Source organism: Ceratotherium simum, unplaced genomic scaffold (genome assembly GCF_057802395.1).
Source record: "Ceratotherium simum simum isolate JZ-2026a unplaced genomic scaffold, ASM5780239v1 HiC_scaffold_45, whole genome shotgun sequence".
NCBI lineage: Eukaryota > Metazoa > Chordata > Mammalia > Perissodactyla > Rhinocerotidae > Ceratotherium > Ceratotherium simum.
In genome coordinates, this window is record NW_028261261.1 from 465,059 (window position 1) to 479,943 (window position 14,885).

At 41.7% G+C, this 14,885-nt stretch overlaps 1 protein-coding gene and 1 long non-coding RNA gene across 2 annotated transcripts in view; one reads left to right on the plus strand and one right to left on the minus strand.

Annotated features, from left to right (window-relative positions):
* Window positions 1-1,015: 1,015 nt before the first annotated feature.
* On the plus strand, window positions 1,016-14,662 carry LOC147911245 (uncharacterized). Its single transcript, XR_015551392.1, has 2 exons — window positions 1,016-1,703; window positions 2,344-14,662. It is a non-coding gene; the product is annotated as an uncharacterized LOC147911245 (long non-coding RNA).
* LOC147911246 (5'-3' exoribonuclease 2-like) overlaps window positions 10,519-14,885 on the minus strand; it is a 117,391-nt gene continuing 113,024 nt past the window's right edge. The window contains 1 exon segment of the mRNA XM_087428404.1: window positions 10,519-10,665. Coding sequence (XP_087284530.1) covers window positions 10,598-10,665 — 68 coding nt within the window. The 3' untranslated portion in view covers window positions 10,519-10,597.

Genomic DNA, 14,885 nt, shown 5'->3' on the forward strand with positions numbered 1-14,885 from the left:
ATAATTCTGGAGGCTGGAAGTCCAAGATCAAGGTGCCTGCAGGATTGGTTTCCCCTGAGTCCTCTCTCCTTGGCTTCCAGATTACCATCGTCTAGCTGCCTCTTCACGTTGTCATCCCTCTGTGCATGCGTGCCCCTGGCGTCTCTCGGTCTGTGTGTCCTAATCTCATCTTATAAGGACACTGATCAAATTGGATTAGGGTCCACCCTAATGGCCCTATTTTATCTCAGTTACTTTCTTTTAAGTCACAAACTCCAAATAAAGTTACAATAAGAGGTACTAGGGATTTGGGCTTCAACACATGACTGTTGAGGGGACAGAATTCTGTCCATAACGTGACTGTTCACTGCAAAACTCTTTCAAATTATCTCCCTGCCTGAACATTTTTCCTAATAAAGTGGGTGCAGGTGGTGTGCTAAGGCAGGAAAGAAAAACGAATTGTTAACAAAAAAATCATGTTGGAACCCCCAGTTGTTCTGTGGAATAGGGATTCTCATAGATTTAAAGGTACAGATTAAAGCTGTGAAAGTCCTATAAAAAACCAAAGGATAAGTATTTTATATATAATCGCAGAGAAGAGATGGTCTTTTAAAACCATAACAAAACAAGAACCGAAATTAACACGTTTGATTTCCTTTCAAAAAATCTGCATGGCAGCAACAACTAGAGGCAAAGACAAAAACAGGAAAAGAGGAGGATGTTGGCAACTCATCACAAAAAGCTAATTTTTTAATATTAAGGAACTCTTACCAACCAAAAAAGACCAAGAATCCGTTGGAGAAATGGACAAATGGCGAAGAACAGTTCACAGAAAATAGAGAATGCTCTCAGTATAACAGATGATTCTCAACTTCGCCCACCAAAGGAAAGATAAGTAAAACACCAAGATTCTTGTTTTTATTTATCAGATTAGGAACACTTACTGTTTGTTTAATATGTTGATCTATTAGGATGTAGAGAAAGTGACACTCCTATAGCACAGTGAAGAGGGGGTGACCTTCAACAACCAGCGAAGCCCGGGACTTGGCGGGGAGAGACGGAAAGAGCCGAACTGTGGCAGTGAAATCGGAGACAGCCGAAACCAGACGGAGAGAGACGAACCCGAACCACTGAGCCGAGGAGCGGCGGGGACAGGCGGAGGGAGCCGAAACCAGGCGGAGAGAGACGAAGATAAACGGAAAGAGCCGAAGATGTGAAGACACAGCGGAGGCCAGGCGGAAGGGCCCGACGCCTGGTTAGAGGAGCCGAGCCCAGCCGAAAAGCGGCGAGAGGCGGCGGAGAGAGCCGAGCCCAGGGGCCGCTGGGAAGAGCTGACAGGTCGTGGGCGGTGAAGCGAGAACAGGCGGTTGGCGCCGCAGAAGGAAGCGGAGGCGAGGACGGCGGAGAGTGAAGGCGACCGCGCTGGATGGGGCCGTGGACGTGGAGCCCGGAGCCTTCGACGCGCCCGAGCCGCCCCGAGCGCCCCCACGGAGGGTCGTGGACCCGGTCCCCGCTGCCCTCCTCCCCGCTCCTCCGGCCCCGCCGCTGCCCACGGCGCGGGGCGCTCTGGCCGGACAGCGGCGTGTCCTCCGCCCACGACGAGGACGCGCGTGTCCCCGCGGCTGCATCCTCCGGACGTGATGTCCGCGCGGGGACTGACCCCGGGGTGCAGCCTCTGACCCGCGCTGAGCCTGCGGACCCAGCCCGTGGGGAAGCCGCTGGGGGTGAGTAAAAATGTCTTATGTCTGAATTAGCATTTGGCAAAAATAAAAAAAAAAGCATGCAACTTATGTTAGAATGAGATATAAAAGCAAGCGTAATAAAATAAGATTTTTATGGAATCAAATTAATTTAACATTAAAAAATGAGCTGTTTACAGTGGGTATCATCCTTTCCTGAGTATAAGAATTATAAGAAAATATTATACTAAAAATACTAAATAATACCTTAGGCTAAATTACCTCGGAAGAATTTAATATAAAAGTGAATAAAAATCATGGTAAAGAGAAATTGCAGTGTACCAGGACAAACAGATCTTCTTTCTTGTCACGCGAAACCCTCCCTCTCCCCAACAAGACCATCTACTCTTCATTTTTGTCTCTCAAGAGTTTAAGAAAGTATAATTTTAACACAACCAAGCATAATAGTCCAGAAGAAGCAGGAGTAACATTAAATGAGGGAGTGAAACTGAGGGCTGCTCATGGGGAACCGCTTCCCCAGGGCCACACCACTCGGCTTCTTCAGCAGGACCTTCTCCTGTTTTCCATCAGGTCTCAGAACATCCTTCTTGGCTCCTTGCTCTCTCTGCCTCCCTGACAAACCTGTCTGCCCTCAGGGCCTCACCCTTGCTTTTTTCACTTTCAGACTCTGTCTGCAGATGTCTCCATAAGTTACCGGCTGTCTGCAGAGTGGCTGTGAGAGACAGATACCCGCTCCTGGGATCATCTCTGCCCCATCTGAAGACTGTGCAGCGGTGGGCTCGGGGCTGGTGTGTAGAGACCCAGCACCAACACAGCCCAGGGATTCACCTGGACTAGGAGGTGTAATTATTTTTAAGGTATTTGTGATATCAAAAGTACTTACAAGTTCTCCTTCACTGCTGCAGGCCTGGAGTCCCTGCAGTCTCCTGTGTGCACAGAGTTGCTGGGGCTTCTGCAAGGTCTCCTCCCGTTGACTATACCTGACTTCATTGCCAGGGTGGGAAGGTATCCTTGTGACTGGCCTCTGGAAAATGCAGCTGGTGAGTCTTGTAGGAAGTGCAGACCTTTCCCGATGTCTCTGCTTGGTCTTAGTTAAATGGACTTATCTTTTCTTCTCTGAAGTCTGGGGCATCATATTTCTTTTGAGCTTCCCCTTTGAAAACAAAATGAAATGTGCAATTTGAATAAGATGAAGAACATTCTCAGCTCATTTGGATCTTCCACCCTCCTCTCTCCCTGGGGAAATGTATTTCAGATTGGCCTGTGCATCACAATCATCTGGAGGGTTGTTAAAATTCAGATTTCTGGACCTCAACCCAAGTAGGTCCAGGGTGGGGCCAAGAATTTGCACGTCTAGGTGTTCCTGGATGATGCTGGTGCTGCTGGCACAGGCCCCTCACATTGAGAAGTAGGTCCTGGGACATCAAGCTGATATGAGTCAAGGACAGAAAGCTCTGATCATTACCCAGTGCCACCTCCAGACCGTTTTCCTCTACGGTCCTCCTCTGAGGATGTCCCCCCTTCCCATCCTTGTCACAGTCAACTAAACACATGCTGGTACCCCCTGACCCACCATCACGTGGATCCACAGATCACAGGTATCTTTGTATCCCAAGATTTAGGTTTTCAGTGTCTCTCTTTTACTCTGCTTTAGGACACAATCACCTCATTTTCCTAGCTCCTTTAATGCCTCGTCTCCAATGAAATCATATTACCTCTCAACCCTTAGGTGCTCACTTCACTTGCACTCCCACATCCCATCTTCATTCAAATATTCTCCTGTTCATGTCCCAGCATGTCCCAGTTTGGAGGAAAAATTAGTTGATCCTCCCATTTATTGAGCACCTATTGTATGCCAAGTTATGTACTAAAACCTGTGATCCAGAACTTAACAAAGTCACTGCCCCTCTTTATTTTAAATCTTGGTGAAAGGAGAGTTAATAAACAGACTGAGGAATCTCTATTATAGTGTTAGGTGTAATTAAGTGCTGTGATAAACAGTAAGGCCAAGACAGAGACAGATAAAGAGGGAGGGATAGAGGAAAAGTGGTAAGGACGGATGAAGGGAGAAAGAAATTAACTACGTAATTATTGATGATGAAGAGATTAGGGAAGGACTAACTGATGAGGTGATATTTGAGCACCGAACTGAATTTTTCTTCAAAAAGACCAAGCGCATTGTGGGTAAAGAATTTTCCAGAGAGGGGAACAACTTAAACAGTGCAGGGCCGAATACTACACCACTTCCTAGTGATGCTGTTGGTTAAAAATAAAACAAAAGCATCTAGCCTGTTATCCCAGAAAACTTCACATAGAAAAAAGTACAATAACTTGAACATGACTTAACAAACATTAACACCTAGGAAACAACTTTAATAATAAGATATCTTCTTGTTTTAAGAGCTTCTCTCTGGGAACTTAAAGAGGTTTCACAGAAGGACAAAGTGTACAAATGGACACTCTTGCTGTCCGTATGGATTCCACACTCACCAGAATAGGCTGGCTTGGAAAACAGGTCGATGCAGGTTCCTCCAGGGCTGCAGAGTTGTCCTGCTGACCCCACTCCTGATGTGCAGACAGCCAGTGGATTGCTGGAAAATGCAGTGAGTTCTGCCTCTGATTCCCCTTTTATGGAGGAAGGGAGTGGATAATCCAATCAGTGGATAATCCAGAGGAGACTTCCTATCTCTTATCAATGGGATTTGAGCGATTCCTAAAGCTTTATACCTAAACACAAAAATGTGGGGTTATTGACACTGTCAGATACTGTTGGTAGATGAAAAAATTTAATACAGTTGTGTGGGGAGGTGGTATTTGCAGTTTCTATCAACATTTTAATATTTCCTTTTTCTTCCACTATTGATATTTTCTGTAAAAATAGGAATGAAAGTTTATATGTACAAAAATGTCCATACAACTTATGTTTTAATAGGAAAAAATAGAGACTGTGTAAACGTTTATCAATAAAAGAATGTCCAAAATATTTATTAACAAGTCTCTAGAATACATTACACAGCCATTAACAAGAAATTAGTATTTTGTGCATTTACATCTCATGTAATTTCCAGTAAACTTGTAATCATTTCAACCGTCTTACTCTTTCCCTTCCCTTTGACCTGAATAATTAAATGTTCCTTTACTCCCTTTACTTCACTGATGTTGATTTAACTCTTTTATTATTCCATTATTTCCTCTATAAACTTATTAGTTGGAATCATATAGAAATCTTTGTTTAATTGCACTAATGGCTAAATCCTGAATCCTTAATACAGTCTAATATGAATAATTACTTTTACCACCTCCCCCAAATGCTAATACCTTCAACACTTTCAATTCTATTTTTAAGCTTCCTGACATTTGTATTACTGTTTTCATGCATTTTATTCTACATATATTTTAATCTCCATGAGAGATTTCTAGAATTACTTCACAAAATAAAATTCATTTACATTTATTTATAAATTATCCTTTCCTTTCCTCTTCAGTCCTTCCTCCATTCCTGGTTTTCTACCTGAGATTATATTCCTTTGGGTATGATAACTCACACCAGTATTTCGTTTAATTCAAGGCTGCTAACAATGAAAAGTTTCACTTTAAGTTTTTCTAGGACATCTTTTTTTTTTTAATTTTTTGTTTATTGCAGTAACATTGGTTTATAACATTGTAAAAATTTCAGGTGTACATCATTGTACTTCTATTTCTGCATGGACTACATCATGTTCACCACCAAAATACTAATGACAACCCATCACCACACACATGTACCGAATTATCCCTTTCATCCTCCTCCCTCCCCCCTTCCCCTCTGGTAACCACCAATCCAATCTCTGTCCCTATGTATTTGTTTATTGTTGTTATTATCTACTACTTAATGAAGGAAATCATACGGTATTTGACCTTCTCCCTCTGACTTATTTCACTTTGCATTATACCCTCAATGTCCATCCACGTTGTCACAAATGGCTGGATTTCGTCGTTTCTTATGGCTGAATCAATCAACGTAATACACCACATTAATAAAATGAAGAACAAAAATCACATGATCATCTCAATAGATGCAGAGAAAGCATTTGACAAGATCCAGCATCCATTTATGATAAAAACTCTGAATAAAATGGGTATAGAAGGAAAGTACCTCAACATAATAAAGACCATATATGAGAAACCCACAGCTAATATCATCCTCAATGGTGAAAAACTGAAAGCTATCCCTCTAAGAACAGGAACCAGACAAGGATGCCCACTGTCACCACTCCTATTTAACATAGTATTGGAAGTTCTAGGACATCTTTATTTGGGGCACTGTTGCTGCTGGATGTAGAATTCTGGTTTGACATGAGATTTCTTTTAGCATTTAAAAAATGCTGCTCTGTTGATGTCCATCTTATTTTATTTATGGTTAGAAATCACCAATTGGCCTTTTTCTTGCTTATTTGGCATCTATAGTCCCTAAAATCCTTTACATTAACTTTGGTTTTTAGACCATAGTTTAGTTCATTAATATTTCCTGTGTATGCACTCTGCTTAGGGAATGTTGAATTAATTGAATCTGTGGATTGATGTCTTTCATCAACTTGAAACATGCTTGTGTATTTTCACTTCTGATATCAATTCCTCTCCACATTCTCACTACTCCCCTTTTAATCACATCCCTTGTGTATTCTAATTCTACCCTGAATTTTCCAATGTCATTGACCCAGTGGTTTTCTTGGAAGATTTGCTCTTGAACTGTCTTCCGTTTTAGTAAACCAGCCTTTTGCTGGAATCAATTCCTTCTTTATTACTTAAATTCTTAATTTCATTTCTAACATAAACACAATATATAGCTTTAATTTTTTAAAAAAGAGATAGCAGAGCAGTTTGACAATAAGGAGAAAATGATTTCCTTTTGATACAATAAAGCTAAAATAGATAAGAGAAAATTATAAATTGGATCATATTAAGTTATATGAGGAGCCAGTATTCATTAAAATTCACCAGTAAGACTGAGGGAGCAGAAAACCTGAGTATCTTGTTCTTTGTACTGATGTGGACTACCTTTTGAAATGATAATATTTAGATTTCTTGGGTTAAATAAAAATGTTATAAAATCCAGTTTCATCTGTTTGTATTTACTTTCTTTAACATGTGTTCTGGAAAATCTAAATGACATAGGTCACATTGTGATATCTCTGTTCGTCTTGGTTTGATAAAGCCGTGATGTGATGGTTAATTTTAGGTGTCAGCTTGACTGGCCTCAGGGGTGCCCATATAGACTGTGAAGCATTATTTCTGGGTGTGTCTGTGAGGATGTTTCTGGAAGAGATTAGCATTTGATTCCATAGTCTACGTAAACAAAGCCACCCTCAATAGTGTAGGTGGGCATCATCTAATCTGTTGAGGGCTCAATAGAACAAAAAGGAAAGAAAGGCTGAATCCACTGTCTCCTCCAGACCTGGGATGTCCATCTTTTTCTGCACTTGGACATCAGAGGTCCTGGTTGTCAGCCCTTCAGACTTTGACTAAATTATATCACTGGTTTTTCTTGTTCTCCAGCTTGCAGATGGCATATTGTGGGACTGCTCAACCTCCATAACCTTGTGAGCCAATTCCTACAATAAATCTCCACTTCTATAAGTTTATATATATTCTATGGTTCTATTTCTCTAGAGAATCCTGACTAATACACATGGATGACAAAGTGCATATTAAGTGCACATGGAGGAAAGTTCCCAAGGCATAGGAGGCTCCCCAACCCCACAGGAGGAAGCAAGTCATCCCATCCAGGCAGCAGGCGTGAGCATGTGCACGTGCGCGCGCACACACACACACACACAAGTAATTTGAAAATGTGCTCAAGCTCAAACTCTCACTCTCTGCCTTATTGTTCATCACAGCAGTGATTTCTACATGGCATGTTATACATCCTTTGCCGTTTATTATCTCTTTCCTCCCACTAAGACTAAATCAAACAGGGGCAGTCAGTCTGTTTAGTTATTTTGTAGATCACAGGTTTTCTACCAGAGCTTTGCATGTAGTAAGTGCTCTAAAAATCGAATGACCAAATAGTTTTCCCTCCAAACTGGAACATATCAGGGAATGAAAAGTGTAGTATTAATAATTATGATAAGACAACAGGAGAAACATGTGCTGAAGACAGAAATAGGGGATTTAAAAGTTAAGATGAACTGATCACTTTTGCATTTTAAACAGATCACTGTGACTAGAATCTCATGATTTTATTACAAGGAGAAAGGATTTGGAATCTTAAACTATTCTTGCTAATGTATTGCAGTGTACCACTCTAAAGGTGGTATCTTTGCATAAGAGTAGTTAAGTGGATGGATTTAAAATATTTCAGGAAATAAAGTTTTAATGTTTCAATTTTATATGTATATAAATATCAAATATATATTGTACACATAATATATGTGAGCCCTTTATGTGTGCAAAGCCATTGTGAACACTATTGTGGGAAAATTTGGAAAATCCACATTAGTCTTGTCTTCATGGAGTATCCAGTTTAGTGAGAAAGAACTAAATCTTGAAAGAAATAGATAATATTGCACATGTAACTAAAATAGAAAAAAATCAACAAAGAGGAAAAATGGAGTTTTGTAATTTAGGTTCCTAGTGCAGGAGAGTTCACTCTGTGGAAATGATATATTTTATGAGATGTGAAAGGTGATTGGAAATAAATCAGAAGTGGATAACCTGTAGGTAGATTCAGGAGAGTGGATGGATGGTTCATTGATACGTGAATGTGGGGTGGCAGGGTGTCCAGAGCGACACCCAGGGCTAGACACATTATTAGCACAAACAAGTGAGTTTGGGAACCCTGAGAGAGAAGCAAATAATTTGGGGGAGTGGTTTGCTCGACTTGGGACCTGGTCATTGTGAGTTGAATCATCACTGATGTGGTGAGTGGGCAGGTAGATAAATGGGTCTGGAGGTCAGAGTTAGGTCTCTGCTGATCTTTGGACATATTTGGCTCATTAGTGGTATTTGAAGCAAGGGAAATGTATGGAGTTTCCCCAGAAGGAGGGTGCAGATGGGGAACAGGTGTCAGAGCAGGGCTGACTCCCAGGAAGCATCAGTCATTGTGGGGTGGTCATAAAGAGAAGCCAGAAAGTGGCTCAGGAAGTTCAGACAGGCAAGAGCAGGGCAGTGTAAGGTGGTGGATCCCAAGGACAAATAGGCTTTTAAAATGACATTGAAGTCCACAAGGTCACATGCTACTGCAGAGCATGTCAGACAAATCATGACAAGTCCCTGGTGAATTGGTAAGAGACATGGCTTGTGAGGTTAGCAAGAGAAGCATCCACAGAATGGGGATGGGCTTGAGTGGGCACTGTGCAAACACAGGCATGGGGATATATGTGAACTTTTCACAACGGATCCCTGGCAGGAGGAGGAGAGGAGGGGCGTGGAAGGTGAGGACTATTGGGAATGCTGGCTGAGAGATTGTTTTGTAGACGGTAGAGATTTGTGCATATTTGAAACCTAAGGGATGGTTCCAGTAGGGAAGTGATGGAAAGTACAACAAATGTGGAGGGCATAATGTAATTGAAATTGAAGAATGAGATAAAAATCAGAGTGGTTTCCACAAGAAAGAAATTTCTTTGGATATAACAACAGAAAAGGTGTGATAAATGAATTCCTTATGAGGAATATTTATAGATATGATGGCTAGAGAGTCAAATAGTTCTTGTTTGATGGTTAACAATTTATCTGTGAAAAATGGAGGAGGTCGGAATAGAGATTTATGGAACTCAAGAAATGGAAAGAAATGAGCAGAGCGTTCAGGAAGCATTAGAGAAATGCATATAGGTCCATTGGTTGCTGTGATTCTCTGTTGGGATCCACAGGCTCCTGGTGCATTCTCTCTTCAGTGCAAGTGTCAACATAGCATGGCAGGTATTTGAAATCATCTGAAGTGGGAGGCTTGCAATGCAGATATAATGGCAATAAGGAATCTGTGAGTATGGTCAGTGGATGATTGAAATGATGGACTGTGGAATGCAGGATTAATAGAGAGGAGTAGGAGAAGAGAAGCAAGAGGGTTGTGAAGATATGCTTACTGGAGTAATATACTTTCTCAAAGAATGGTTACTTAGAGGGGAGTTCTTTGTGTCAAAACTGGAAATATGGAAATTTGTGGTGGGAATATGGTGTTTCTGAGTTACTGATTTGGGAGCAGGAGAATTTTGGGTGAAGATAGGATCAGGGTGTGGAAGTGAATGACTAAGGATGGAATAGTGAATAATTTCATTAGAGATGAGGCCGTAAAGGAGCTGTGGAGTCCTTGGAACTCTGTGTCCCAATAACAGTGGGCTGTGGGGCACCAGCATGTGTGTATTTGACCATGACAGAGAGAGGAGGAGAGGAACGTCCTGAAGCAAGATGGCGGAGGGAAGTTGGTCTGGATTTGACACTGGATAACGACCTTGAGCTTTCTGTCCTTGTCTCACATCAGCTTGATGATGTCACTGAATCCTGTTCTCCACGTGTGGTCCCTGTACCAGCAGCATCAACATCACCTCTTAGAAATGAAAATTCTCCATTTCTTCCCCAGACCTACTTGGGTTGAGGTCCAGCACTCTGAGTTTTAAAAACCCTCCAATGATTGTGATGCACAGTGCGATTTGAGACGCATGTGTCCAGGGAGAGAAGGAGGGTGGAATATCCACGTGAGCTGAGAACGTTCTCCGTGGATGGTAGTCTTCATCCTCCATTTTGTTCAAATTTCACATTTTATTTTGTTCTGAAAGAGAAAGCTCAAAAAATATGCCCAGACTTCATAGTGGAAACAGTAAGACCATGAAACTAAACCCCATCAGAAAACTAAAGTTCTACGCACCCTGAATCCTAAGTAGCTGCATATTCCAGAGGCCAGTTACTGGACTAACTGCCCATCCTGGCGGTGAGGTCAGGTGCAGTCAGTGGGAGGAGACCTTGGAGAAGCCCCAGCAAGTCTGTGGATACAGTAGATGCAGGGACTCCAGGCCTGCAGCAGTGAAGGAGAACTCAAGTTCTTTGGAGTCGCAAATACCTTTGAAACAGTCGCACAGGCTGGTCCATGTGAATCCCTGGACCATGCTGGGGCCGAGGGATCTGCACACCAGCCCTGAGCCCACCCGGGCCACTGTCCATATTGGGCAGAGATGTGTCCAGGAATGGGTCTGGGCCACTCACAGCCCCTCTGCAGGCAACGGGCATCTTCTAGAGATATCAGGAGACAGACACAGAAAGTGAAGAAAAGCATGGGAGAGACTGACTGTGGCCTCGAGGACAGACGAGATTGCCGGGGAGCCAGAGAGAGCAAGGAGCCAAGAAAGGCATCCTGAAAACACGGTGAGGAAGGCAACATCAGTTCTAAATAAAAGGAGAGTGGTGCCGATGAGAAATTCCCCATGAGACAGGCTTGACTCTCACAGCATCTCTTTGTAACGGCCATCATGATCTTGACCTTTCATGGTAAACCTCAATTTTTATTTACCATGAGTTTTCTCCTTTTTATATTAAAATTGATAGGAGAATTGAAGCTGAGGAATTAGTGTTTTGAAGTTACATTTGTATTTTCTAGAACTTACACTCAATGAAGAGATGATGCCTACTTGAACAAGATTTGTCTGTTAATTTATATTAAATCCGATTCCATAAATTTTTATTGTGATTTTGCATTTTTTTTTTTCTGCTGAGGAAGATTCATCGTGAGCTAACATTTGTTGCCAATCTTCCTCTACTTTGTATGTGCGTCACCGTCACGGCATGGCTGCTAATGAGTATTGTAGGTCCGTGCCTGGTAACTGAACCTGGGACACCAAAGCAGAACATGCCAAACTTAACCACCTGGCCAGGGGCCAGCACTATGATTGTGCATCTAATTATAACATAAAATCCATCAATCTTCTCTTCATTGTCACATGGTAATTCAGACATAGGTGATTTCAATATCATGAATTAAGTATCTCTTATCTGTTACCTGGCAAACTTGTGTAGCTTTGATTTTGGAATATTAAAAATGAGCATACCCCCTGGGGGCATCATTTTCCACTTAAGAGAAGCTTGCAGCAGGCTCATTGCCTTCCTTCCCACACTAGATCCAGAGTCGTGGAAATGTGTCTGCCTTGCACACAACACAGAGCACAAAGGAATTACTCAACAAACAGGTGATAAGTGAATAACTGGTGGGATCATCAGGTCATTCACAGAAGCCAGACTGAGAGAGAGCTTCCTTAGGTCAGGAAGGAGAAGCATTGCTTTAAATTTGTGATGTTTTAATTTGTAACATTGTAATATGAACAGCAAGTATACTACATTTATCAAAATTGTGTTCTGAAGGTTTTCAAAAATCTCTAAATCTCAGAATAGAGAAAAATCAATCTCTGTGAACCTGTTACTTGCTTCAAAGATTGTCAACTCGTATACCATCTGGCTTTGTTTATCCTCACACCAAGTCCCCAAGAATTAACCAGAAGAGATGGCTGAGAGCACATCATTTCAGCTGTAAATATTTCCGTTTCTCTTACAGATGAGGGATTTTTGGAACACAAACACAATAATATTATCACACACAAAAATAAAAATGTCATTCGGATAATCAACTGTCTAGTCAGTATCCCAAGTCTCCCAGTTTTGTCAAGGTTATTTCCTGGTTTTACATTTTATTTGAGTCAGGATCTTCATGAAACCCTTCTTTTGCAATTGGTTGATCTGTTTCTGAAGTCACTTTTAATCTCTTGTTGGTTCATGCATCTTGGGATTTGGGTGGGATATGAGTGTGTGTGTTTGTGTGTCTACACTGACGCGTGAATTCTTTCTTTCCTGGATGGCAGTGTCCTGAAAGTAAGGACCTGGGCTGTGGGAACCAGGATTTCTACTCTGCTTCAGGCTGAACTGAAAAGGCATCCGTGGGTGACACTTGCAGCCTTCAGAAAGGAGGGGGAAGAAGTACCAAGGAATTCAAGACAATGGCCCTTGTCTTACAGGGTGTTTCCAGGGCATGATGTTCAAAATGCCAGGTGCTAAGACTTTAGCTCCACGTCCTCGGGTGGATTCTCAGCATGAGCTCTGAGCAGTGTCTGTTCACCACCCACGTGGGCAGCATGTCAGTATTTTAATTGTTAAGGTGGTGTCTGTTGTGTCTGTGGTGTCTAAGATTGGTGGAATTCCCCTGCTGGACCCACTTCTATACCTGACCCTCTCCTGCCTCATCTTTCAAAACTAACAACAGGAAAGTTTCACATCCCTGTAACACAAATCCACATATCCTCAGCACAGACTGGGGAAAAGAACACAGCAGTCCCAGGGACTAAGTGCTCTATTCGCTCAGGCCCAGCTGCCACTTTGGGACAAGTCAGTAACAACACGACTGAGTGTGTAAACTAGTGATTGTCTAAGACCATGGACCTCAGAACCACATGGGCCCAGATGTCACCCAGGGCAGCAAGGGACGGTGTGCGTCATTCAGTGGACAGGATTAAGGTCTATTGTCCTGGCAAACCAGAGCTCACCACTGATCCATCAGGCCCAGCCAGGGAGGAATGGCCACGATGTACCTGACAGAGAGGCTGGGGGCCTTCTAGGGAATTTCTGCCAAAAAAGAATCATACAAGGAAGTGCGGGGATGCTGGAAATCCTAGTTCACAGGGAGCAGTGAGGTTTATGGAACAAAGTCCTGTTGTAGCTTTAAAAGCTGCATCATGAATCTTTCCCTCTGGATATGAAACAAGCGGGAAAAGGACTTCCTAGGGCATGGTTTCCAATCTTGGTGAAGGGTGAACAGGGAGAACTAGAGGCGGCCTGATGGGGATGTCCTGTTGGCCCTTAGTCCATCTGCACATGGTGTTCCTCTGGCCTTGTCTGTTGCACAAGCAAACTTTTATCTTTTTACATTTTTCCTCATTTAGTGTTGAAGCAAATCCAGAGACTGGTTAGAAAACAGTTCGGTACTGACTGGCACAAGAACAGACATATTGACCAAGTGAATAGAGAGCCCAAAAATAAACCCTCACATACATGGTCAAATGACTTTCAACAAGGGTGCCGAGACCATTCAATGGGCTAAGGGCAGTCTTTTCAACAAATGGTGCTGGGAAAATGGACATCTACACACAAAAGAATGAAATTAGACCCTTACTTTATACCATATACAAAAATGAACTCAAGATGGATCAAAGACCTAAATGTAAGCTAAAACTAGAAAACTCTTAGAAGAAAACAGGGAGGAAGCTTCATGACATTGGATTTGGCAATGATTTCTTGGATATGACATCAAAAGCACAGGCAACCACCACCAAACAGCCCAACAAAAATTAGACTTCATCAAAATTAAAAACTTTTGTGCATCAAAGGACACTATCAACAAAGTGAAAAGACAACCCACACAATGGGAGAAAATACATGCAAATCATATATCTGATAAGAGATTAGTGTCCAGAATATATAAAGTATTCCTACAATACAACAAAAACCCAATTCAAAAATGGGCAAGGGACTTGAATAGATATTTCTCCAAAGAAGAGACAGAAATAGCCAATAAGCACATGAAAAAAAGGTTCAACATCACTAATCATTAGGAAAACGGAAAGCAAAAACACAGTGATCACCACTGCACACCCATTAGGATGGCTACTATCAAAAAACAGAAAATAACAAATCTTGGCAAGACGTGGAGACACTGTAACTGTTGTGCGCTGCCTTCCTTTTCCTCTGGATGGTTCACACCACACTGATCACTCAGCAAGTCAGCTGCATGCTTATATATTTACTTATTTATTTAAAAAATCCAGACAAGGATTTATTTAACAAACACTTACATAAATATATTTACTTATTTATGTATTTATATTATTACTTTACTGCCTCCCATTCTTCTATGTCTCTTCTCCTTCCAGTTTAATCAAAACATCCTCCACAAAACATGTTCAAAAACAACCTAAGGCCCGAATCCACTGACATATAACAAAATATGACCACAGACCACAACACTTAACACAACCCCAATCAATAGGCTGCAATTCTCATTATCATTCCATTAAAGTAATATGAAATTTCTGTTACTACATAACCAAAAGTCAACCCTAAAATCTCATAAAATAATGATTTTCAATTTATAAATTATTATTTATCCCCCTTTGCGCCACAACTCTCTTTGAGTCATTTTACTGGTCATCTGCATCACAGGGAATAATAAAGGAAAAAGAGTGAAAACATGATTTTACC